Consider the following 11,481-nt stretch of genomic DNA (forward strand, 5'->3'; position numbering starts at 1 on the left):
TGTTACTATGCTGTACGTATTTACAAATCCATAGAAACGACCATAAACAAGTAATTTAGTAGCAACATTAAAACTAACCTAACCATTTATTGCAAAAGTCAGTGATCTGTCTAATCGGGTATCGAAACGTTTTGTAAATATAAACATTCGTAAATGTTGTGAACGTCATGTACCAAAGTGCCATCAGTGCTGCGGTGAGCGGTACTTGTGTGGAGTCTGATCAGGAGCGCGAAGGGCTCATACAGCCCGAAGCCCCGACTGCCCCCGTCGATCATGATTACAGCGGTTTTGACATCGTCAAAGCCACCCAATACGGCGCCATCGCCAGGGTGAAGGAGCTAATCGAAGCCGGATGGGACGTCAATCAGCCCGATAGCGAAACGGTCACTTTACTCCACTGGGCTGCAATCAATAACAGAAAAGCTATCATTAAATATTTTTTGGAAAAAGGCGCAGTCGTCGATGCTATCGGCGGAGAACTCGGCGCGACTCCTCTGCATTGGGCTACCAGACAAGGCCATCTCGGAGCCACCCTTCTGTTACTGACAGCGGGAGGTGATCCTTCCCTCAGAGATGCGGAAGGATGTGCGTGTATACATCTCGCAGCTCAGTTCGGTCACACTCCGGTGGTCGCCTTTCTTGTGACTCAAGGAGTAAACATCGACATGCCAGATAAAGGTGGGATGACTGCACTCATGTGGGCGTGTTGGAAAGTCTCCGCTGTGGATCCCACTAGGCTACTTCTCACATTAGGTGCTTCCACCGGCTTAGCAGACACTTCCCATGGTAACACTGCACTGCATTGGGCAATTTTGGCTCGAAATATGAATGCCATATCTACACTCATCGTTCAGGTTGGCTATTTTCTTATTTTGTTTCCCACTCCTTGGACCCTTGTGTTTCAAAGACACCTTTAAACTCGCTCTACTAGGCAGAGCATAGATAATTATATAAAAGTGAAGCTAAAAAAATTTAAATTAGCTGCAATTCATTTTGCAATGCCAAACTTCAGTATTCTTGCTTTCCATAAATTATTACTAGCTGGAGCAACTGTTGTTTACCGGCCGTTCTGCTAGGCCTTGAAGGTTACCTATATCACGCTAAATTATAATAATTATTATTATTGTTTTTAACGTTTCTGAATTCATATAGTTTTAACTTTAAATGAATATGATGATGCGCAGCAATTGTCAGTGAAAATGAGACACCAACTGTCCTGAAATGTATTGTCAAACATCTTCTCAATGTGGAATTGAATCATAATTATTAGAGTATTTGGCAAGTTCATGGCTTCAAATGTGTCAAATGCGTATATCATTTGTATTAAAAGGTAAAAACAGTGAAGATGGCTGACTATAAGGCCACTATGTTTCAAGTACATTCCAGGCTACCTACCTATCTATTATCTACTACCGATCTAGTAACGTTCCTGAAATGACAAATGTTTTAATAAGTACTACAATTCCGTAAGGCATTTATATAGTATACATAATAATATATAGTCTAACTCTTTATAGTGGTCTTTATAATAAATATGTTTATTAACCGTTTAAGTGCCCAAAGCGTCTTTGGACGCCCTAATTACACCAATTCTTATGTTAATTACTATCAATTAACTAATTGCGGCATAGAAAGGATTAATAACATAAAATATTATTAACTTATATGCAAATTTTCTTCCAGGGAAAAGCAAGTTTAGAAATACCCAACCTCCGAGGTGATACACCATTGAACATGCTTCAAACCCAACTAGGCTCACTATGGATCGGCTCTGAAGTGGCTGACATCGTGAGAGAACATGTATTCTCTCACAGCAAAGTGAATATTTGCAGGAAATTAGCACATGACAGGGTAAATATATTATAATGCTTACTTTTTCTGTTAGTCGTTTTGATATATACCCATGAGTCGCCCTTGTCAAACATAATTGTTTTCCAAACTGTTGTCGATTTAGTAAAGTTAAAACTATATTATAATATGTTCTAATTATATGTGAATTACTGTTTTACAACAATTCCTATATATTATGACATATTTTTTTATAATCATGATAAGCAATGAAGTAACCTGAATGTATATCAAAACAAATTTAGTTTCTATCATCTGAAACTTTTGAAAATACAGTAATGCTGTGGAGGCCCATATGATCTTAAGATCGGACACGGACAAACTAGAATGTGTAGTGTTTGTTAGTTTTTAAAATTCAATTAAACCCTGCCTAATCCAAGCCATAGTAGATAATAGTCAAAAAATATTCATTGAAGTATCTATTAAATGTGCCATTAAACCATACCTACATAATTTTGGATATTTTATAGATAGAAGAATATTTTAATCTATTATGGGTTGATTGAGGCAGGGCTTAATGAATTTTAAAAAACTAACCAACACCACCTGCGTGTCTATTCTATACACAAGGCGACTATCGACCGCTAAAGTGATTAAGATTATCACTTTATCATATTTATGTATTGAGGTATTATAATTGTTACAATAAGTTAGCCGTCTAAACAGTCAAAACTGTCTATCTCGCTCTAAATTTTATCACAGCCAAGAGAGGTGCTGTTAAAATATAACACTTATTCCAAAAATTACAACCAACTTATTTTAATTGTTACAATAAGTTCTAATACTTCGATACAAACCTACCCTAGTTAGCAGTTGAAGCGGCCGAAAGCAGCCTTGTGTATAGAATAGACTCGCTGTAATACGTATTCTTAATTCAATGAAAACAAAAAGTATGACTAAAAAAGTGTGCACTATTATCGTTTGGTTTAGGCAGGGTTTAATTGAATTCTAAAAACTAACCAGCACCATCTGCATTTGTATTCTTAGTTCAATAAAAACAAATAAAAGTAAAGAATATTTTAATAGGTAACTGGTGAGTGTGTTTATTATGAAGAGTTTTCTCCATCTCAAAAGTCACTGCACTTCACTGTTTGCAGTGCAATTATGCTTTGTTAATGAAGCAGTCGAATTTTGTCAAGATCTGAGCTATACATCCGTATCTAAATGGGTGTGAATACTTAATGTTGCCGGATTTACTTTATGAAATAAAGCATTTATTTTGTATTATTCTTTCAGCGGTTTCGATGGTGGGCAATGCTGTCAACGCCATTCATCACATTCTACCTGGTCGGCCAAGTATTTCAAATGAACACGCTCTTCCTCATCAAAATGTTTTTATTAACTTGCTTGTACGCCATTGTCCATACCATGGGCAGTATATTGTTCTACAGAAAACTGAAAAATGTCTTTCCGCTGAGCGTTTACCTGGCTACGAAACTGTGGTTTTACATCACATGGTTTATTTTCTTCATGCCGGTTGTAAACGCTCTCACAACTATAGGATTTCTATTATGCTCGGGATTGCTGTGGTACTGCTTCATCAAAACCTGGAAAGGTGATCCCGGCGTGATCATTGCAACGGAAGAAGATAGAATTAAGGTAATCACTGTATTTACATTTTTTAAATACCATAACAACAAATTATGTAGAATTCAGACAGTCCTCTAAAAACAAAATTTTAATTGATGTAAGTTTTGTATTGTTCCATTTGAGTTATTTTATGAATCCCAGGTTTCACCTTTAGGCATCTTCAGGCAGTATGTGCACTCACCAATGACGACAAACGATCAATGACTTGTGGGTACGTATAGTACCTGAAGATGCCGGAAAACAAACCCTAAGTCAAAAAAAATTACTCATATAGAACAGTACAAAACTTAGGTCGATTACGATTTAAATTCATCAAGCTATCTATCTATCAATTCTATCAAGCACCCTCAGTTAATGGTATCAATTTTTTAAAGGATAAAATCTTATACCGCCATATGATTTACGGCACTTCATTGCACCGAGAGTAATGCAATGCAGAAATTTTCTGGTAGTCCATGAAATTTTTGGTGTCCAAATGCATCTACTAAAAATTCCAATAAAATCTTCAAAACCTGTGCACCACATGCATTGTGTTTTTGTTCTTTAAATAGATTAATGGTTTTGTTTTGTCTGATGCTGTTAGATATATGTTAATATTTTTTATTTTTGCGTTAGTGGTCCGCAGGTGTAAAAAGGTTGTGAAACAGTTTCAGTATGCTAGCATGGTGGCTTAGTCTGGCTGCCATGTTGTTTTGCTGTGAAGCCTTATTATTTAAATTGCTATTAATTGCCTTTTGTCATTTGTCTTGCTCCTCAATGAAGCACCTGCATTGTATAGAGCCTGAAATAGCATTCATTCCGTAACTGGAAACTATGGAATACCAAAAACCTTAATTTCTCATTATATTTGCGTTCTAACATTTAAATACCATCCAAATTTATGCATGATTAACTGATGCTAATAAATTTCGCTCCATCATACTGTCACATTGCGTTACCTAGTTGTATCATGATTTATAACTACTTTAAAATGGAGATGCTGGTTTTGATAAAATATATAGATTTATAAATATTTCCTCATCATTATCATTATTTGCTATACACATATTTGTTGTGATTAATGATTCTGAGAATAGGTTAAATATTAAGCAGAGAGGTGTACATTGTATATTTAAAACCCTGTGTAGGTGTACATTGTATATTTAAAACCCTGTGTAGTTGAGTTCACATCACCGAATAGGCAAGGAACACAATCACTGCTGACCTTTTAATTACCACATTTAAATAACATGTTAATTATATCTAACGGCCAACTACTCCAAACGCGCCAGTTGCGGTGTTAGCACTAAATAAGTTAAGAATGATTTTTTTTTATAATGCTTGCCGAGGTTATATTGTAACATGCCTTTATAATATAAAATGGAATCGATATACAACTGCAGCATATATTCTGGGTCGATGTATGCTGTCCATCTGATGGCTATACATCTCGAAACTGTGTGGCATATTATCAACGACTGCCCAATACTAGAAAAGGAGCAATGGACTTTCGAAACTCTGTGTAGGCAACATAATCATGAAATTTACCTCCAAACACCTCACGAAATACTAAACAACAAAACATCATAAGAACACTACACAAAATATTTAATTCTGGCCATTAAGAAAATTATTCTGGGACGATATATGCTGTCCATGTGATGGCTATACATCTCGAAACTGTGTGGCATATCATCAACGACTGCCCAATACTAGAAAAGGAGCAATGGACTTTCAAAACTCTGTGTAGGCAACATAATCATGAAATTTACTTCCAAACACCTCACGAAATACAAAACAACATAAGAACACTACACAAAATATTTAATTCTGGCCATAAAGAAAATTAAAGACATAAATGGAAGAATATAATTAACTGCACATCAATTTAGGTTACCCTTTCAACCAGCTTGTATGAAAAATTAAAGGCATGGTTATTAAAAAAAAAATAGATTCTACACAATGTGGTCAAACAGTAGTCTGTTGTATGGTATGGGTGTTATTTGTTGGATTTAAATTAATTATTGTCAAACTTTTTGCCAACAGAACATGGTCGATATGGCGTTCAAGCTGTCACCATTCCAGCCCGCGTACTTTTGCTCTTCCTGTCTCGTCAAAAGACCCATTCGGTCGAAGCATTGCTCAGTCTGCAACAGATGTGTCGCCAAATTTGACCACCACTGCCCCTGGGTTGGAAACTGTATAGGTAATCGTTATTTAATTTATTTTTTTAAGTCTTCATCGCTAAAAAACTAAAGCAGCTGACAGCAGGGTTGGTAAGGTTATAATAATCATGTTTAGGGAATCCAATCCCGAGCCAAAATTCTGATCCCGGGATTTCGGGATTACAATTAGACAATCCTGGGTTTGGCATTTTTTTCCATTGTTAATATAAAATTTTTATATTCACAAATAACATTGATAAAATCGGTCAAAAATAAATCTAGTATAATTTATACTATTTAAGACATTTATTGTTAATATTGTATATCTACGTTCAATCTTGGAAATACATAAGTTTAATGGAGTAAATAATATTGTAATATAAATAATAATGTGAATTTAATATGAGATTGTTGTTTCTGATAGTAGAGACTTAATAAATGGATTAGCGAGATTTAAAATAGTAAAGCAAATAATCATGGCATACTTATGGCCCTTCCACTTCATAAATCTAATTAGTCAGCCAAATATGAAACTGCCGTAAAACGTATATGAGATCATGGTGGAATTACTTTGTTAAAAGTGCGAAGCATTGTTTTTTTCCAATCTTTCTCATTTTTAATAATTCATGTGAAAAAATAAAATAAATCGGCAATTTACACATGGGTATAAATCAAACTCAGTTTATTTTTAATGTACTTATTTTTTATTATAAGTGTTTTTTCTGTTATATTTTTGCTTTTATTTTATGTTCCATAAAAATTGATAAAAAAATCAATCCCGGGATTCATAGGTATTGAAAATAGCTCGGGATCCCGGGATTGGAATCCCTAATTATGTTCATATACATTTTCCAAAATATTCAGCCTGAAATACGCACAGGTCTTCTGTGCAGTTCCAATTTTAAAAACATTATTTTGGAGTTGATGACAGATCTACAAAACAAATGATAATTGCGTCACTGTCATCCGCATCATAGAAAATAGTTATTAATTAAGTTATATGTGATTATTAAAAAAAAAATGTGGTTCCTTAAAATAATGGGGAACATTTTGCGAAGCATGAAAAGATTTATTGAAAAATTGTGGAAAAATACTTTTATTAATTATGTATATTATGTAATAGATTATTGATTTATTATTAATTAAATACCAACTTTATAGGGGGGTCCTCAAAATAAGAGGTTGCCCCGGGCCTCACGTTTTCTCTGAAAAGCCCTGCCCGATGTCATACGAAGATATACAGTTATGTATTACTGTATGACATAACCAAACCGGTACTATGCGTGTGGAATGCCACTAACAATCGACTAACCTAAAAAATGATAATGCATTCTCACAAATGATAGGGCGCACTCGCAATTCACTGTAATTTGATGTGCTGTATCCACCATTGTTTTGTTAATATACAACAAAGAGTCATGTTTATGATGTGTTCTCACATTCAAATCTTGCCCTAAATTGCAGAAATAATAGATTTTGTGCATTATTATTGCTAAATGCTGTCGATATTGAACAATCATTTGGTCAATATATTGAAGGTTCGTACAATGTATTATGATAATCGAATGACTTTTTAAATACACATTGCACGCTTTTCGAATTATTGACCAATTCGGAAATATTATTGATCGATAGTATACCATCAATACCAGTGTCGAAGGGTGGAGGTAGGCTGTTACAATCCACCATAAATAGTGCACACTAAACTTTGTCAGTCATACTTATTTGTTTTCACTGAAATAAGACTACAATTTACACATGGCTTTGGTTAGTTTTTAAAAAACAATTAAACCCTGCGAAAACCAAGCCATAATAGATAATAATCTGATCTTAACAGCCCAACTCCAACCTTCGCTACTGATCGATACGAGTATGCAATAACCATAAACCTCGCTTGATTATTGGTAGATGCTAATAATTTGTACTTCTTTGCCCAGATGTCTGTCGTCAAGTTATGTTGGTGTCCAGGTGGCGGCACCAAATCACCTCATTCATACAATATTATGCAATATTTCAGGTGCTAAGAATCACAAACATTTCATTGGATTCCTGTTTTGCCTCATCATCATGTGCTGTTGGATGATATACGGCGCGGCGAGATTCTGGGGCGAGCGGTGTCCCGTCAGCTCTGAAGACAGCGGCCTTTGGACCATGCTGGCCAACATTGCGCACTGCGACGCCTGGGTGGCGTGGGTGGTCGCCAACGCTGCCATTCATCTGCTGTGGGTGTCCCTTCTCACTGGCTGTCAAGCGTATCAGGTCATCATTTTTGAATTTTATCTATTGGAATCGAATTATCACTGTTACAATTCTAAAGACCTAATCAAATGTTAACTCCATATAAAAGATTTATATTTTGTTTTATTCATTAGGCCGGTATTAGACTATCAAAGACCTTTTATCAAATGTCTTGTAGCTATTCTTTTAAGAACAGTGTAAAATATTTTATAAAAGTTATGTTTAAAAAATGGACAACGAATGTATGGTAGGCTTATAAAGAGTGTTTTTTTTAGAGGTTCGTTTTTCAAATTGGCAACATTTTTTCCAGCGACAACCAATTTTACAGCTGAAAGCTGATTTGTGCTCAGTTTGGTTTACCATTTCACCATGAATAGACTTACGCCAGAAGAACGCTTGCAAATTGTGCAAATTTATTTCTAAAATTGTGGTTCAGTTCACGATACTTACCATTTTATTCAGCAATGAGGCTCAGTACTAATATATAACTATAAAATTACTTACTTACTTCAAACTACTGATATTTAATATTGAATTTAAGGTCACATTTACTAATGTTGCGCTATTATTATCTTTTATGAAAGACAAATGTTATAAAACGTGGACTAAAAGATTTTATAAAATATTTTTTAGATATATGATATTCTAATACTATGCATAAAAGTGTCTCGAAACACTGTGATTTTTAGCATCTCACTTTAGTTTGCATTTAATAAAATTATGTAATGTGTAAACAAAGACTTGAATGCATTAGTTTTATGATTTTTGCAGGCCTTATGTCTTGGCATGACGACCAATGAGAGCATGAACAGAAGGCGTTACAAGCACTTCCAAGCGACAGGCGGCCGCTCACCCTTCTCCCGTGGCATCCTCAACAACCTGGCAGATTTCGTGGGCGTGTCGGTGTGCGGTCTGGCGCACCCCAAACACACGGACTGGATGAAAGTCTACCACTCGGAGCAGGGAGACGGCGTAGACCGCTGGAAGTATGTCTGAGACAACGAGACCCGCCCCGACGGAGAGATGGTTTGATTTATGCTCCACAGATTCTTTTAACACAATTATTAATCACATCACTCAGTTCAATGCTGTAATTTCATTGCTGCCTTTTTGATAATAGTTTTTTGTACACGTAATCAATTTTCTACTGATGGCTGGCTCACGTCACTGAATCACAATATGATTTCTCTGAAAGTAGAATATGTTAAACAGACCGCATTCTACGGATTAGCTGTATTCTGTTTATTTCTAAAACCATATATTACAATATGTTATTAATTTTTTTCACTGGTATTACTTGATGGAATGACATTTAGTACAGTGGAACCTTAATTTTACGTGCCCAGAATTCACATTTTCCCGCTATTTGCATGTAGTTTATGCAGTCCTGTTTCATTTTGGTACGTTTAATTCCCGGTTTTATGTTTTTATTTCCTGCAATTATTTACGTCTGAAATATTCAAAGTTACGTGTTAAAATTAAAATTTCAATTTATTTGAACACATTGAATTCAACGAATGCATGGCAATCATTGAAATGTATTCCAGTTACACCCATTCAAATAATGTCTCAGCAAAGAAACACATTGTCAGTTCAAGAGAAAAGAACATTCTCGACAAGGTGAAAGAACACATTGATATATCGCACCCTCGCAACTAAACTTCCACAATCCAGAAAACGTCAAACAGAGAAAATCAGCTTTGAAGTTTTTACCTTTCACATTTTTGTACTGTGTTTTTGAAATATGTTTAGATATTGAATGAAGTTTTGACTTGAGTTTAATGACATAGAGATATGAAATTTTCGGTACATATACTATGAACAATAGACAATGAAACGTAGTAATTAACTCAAAACATGTAAATTTGGACTTGTGGCGGTTTAGTTGTGAGGGTGCGATATATGCTGCAAATCAATTTGTATGATTTTTTTTAAATTCCCCCTTAAATTAGATTTCTTTTGTCAGTCCCTTCTAAAATGTAAAATTGGGATTTCACTGTACGTTATGAATAACAAATTAGTCATTAGTTATATTTATTATTTTTTGTACTTATTTCCACAATTATATTTATAACAAGAACTGTTTCATCCTGTGGTCATCAATTTAGAATATCCTAAGGATGTACATTAATTGTGTAAATAAGTATATAAGAATAATAAAAATTGTAACTAACATAATTAATTGTTTCTTATTTGTAATATTACATTATTATGTCATTTGGGATTCTCATTAAAATGTATGACACGTTGTTCATTAATAAATTATAGGTATAATCACTTATGTACCTACGATAATTCAAACAAATTATCCTATATTTAATTCAAAGAATGTATGTAACTTGAAGAGGCCTAATCTCATATTAATTATTATAAAAGTACCACATAACCAGTAATGTTCGATAATTTGGGCAGGAACCAAGAGAGGGTGCCAAGGAGAGATAAGGCGATACAACAGGCGTGATCTTAACAAAGCTCACAATAGCAACCATAAACAATACACACATTAGCCCCGTCTATTTCCGCGCACGGGACGAAATCGCGTCTGCGCATATTGATGATTAAGCGGTTCCACTATCTAAAACACCTGTTTTTTTCTTTATTGTTTTTGTTGAGGCTGAACTCATCAGTAGAAATATTGCTCCAATATTTTTGAAAATCAATTGTACAAAATTATTAAGCCTTATAATACAAAAGACAATTATTATTGTAATATGTCTCATCAGTTTTGTCGATGGATGACCATGGTTTTTCTCGGTTTGCATATGTTTCGAATAAATGTATGTACATAGATACTATGTAATTTAATACAATGTCTACGTACTGTAGCTATAATGTAAAATAATTCTGTAATATTTAAAAAAAAATATCTTGCTACTTACCTACCTAATTTGTTTATGGAAATTTTGAACTTCTGATTGTGCTGTTTTAAGAATACTATTCGAAAATGAATTTTTTCGATGTTAATTAAACATAGGTATTCATTAATAATTATAGTCCAGTCATATTAAGTCAAAGTAACCTCACCTGGAAATAATTTCCTTAGATAATAGACAATATATTATGCAGTGTTGCTAGTGTCCAATAATAACACAAAAATCAGCAAACTCATACAATATGATGTGTTATAGCTGCTATTTTGAAAAATGGCATACGATTTTTAGTTTTTTAGCTGTATCTCATTATCAGCTGAAAATATTAAAAAACGTATCAAATATCACATTAATAAAAAATACGTATTTTTTTTCGTATCTGTAACAGTTGCTTTATTGGATAGTAATAAGCAAAAACGACCCAACTAACGTTTTTAGATATTTGGAGTTATAAATGGGAACTTGTTCAATAAAATCCAAATTTCAATTTGCCAAAGAGATCCAAAGAGAAAGAGAGATAGTTAAATTCGGTCTAGTTTCCATTTTATTTACATTATTTTCTTTTTGCTTAACTGACAACTGTTTTAAACCTCAAATTTTCTGTTATGAAAAAAGAACCAACTGCTAAGTATCTGTCATAGTCAGTATCAAAGTGTGAGAAGAGGCAAGAGGTCAAGTTTTCTTTGATGGTATGGAGTACTCTATCTTTACCTTAAGTTATTTTGCGTAGGTTATTAAAGATATACAAATGTTTATTTGCAATTTGATATTTTGTGATAAATAAATAGTTT

General features: G+C 34.1%; 1 protein-coding gene across 1 annotated transcript; it reads left to right on the top strand.

Moving 5' to 3' along the window:
* The first annotated feature begins 87 nt into the window (after nt 1-87).
* On the top strand, nt 88-9,968 carry Hip14 (palmitoyltransferase Hip14). The gene is made up of 6 exons (XM_085958938.1): nt 88-854; nt 1,684-1,851; nt 3,085-3,447; nt 5,464-5,623; nt 7,600-7,841; nt 8,592-9,968. Exons 1-6 carry the CDS (start codon nt 168-170, stop codon nt 8,814-8,816), a joined length of 1,845 nt encoding a protein of 614 aa, XP_085815064.1. The 5' UTR covers nt 88-167; the 3' UTR covers nt 8,817-9,968.
* The last annotated feature ends 1,513 nt before the right edge of the window (nt 9,969-11,481 follow it).

The sequence above is a fragment of the Rhyacophila brunnea genome, unplaced genomic scaffold, assembly GCF_057557595.1.
Source record: "Rhyacophila brunnea isolate RB1 unplaced genomic scaffold, BYU_Rbru_1.0 scaffold_8, whole genome shotgun sequence".
NCBI classification, from domain to species: domain Eukaryota; kingdom Metazoa; phylum Arthropoda; class Insecta; order Trichoptera; family Rhyacophilidae; genus Rhyacophila; species Rhyacophila brunnea.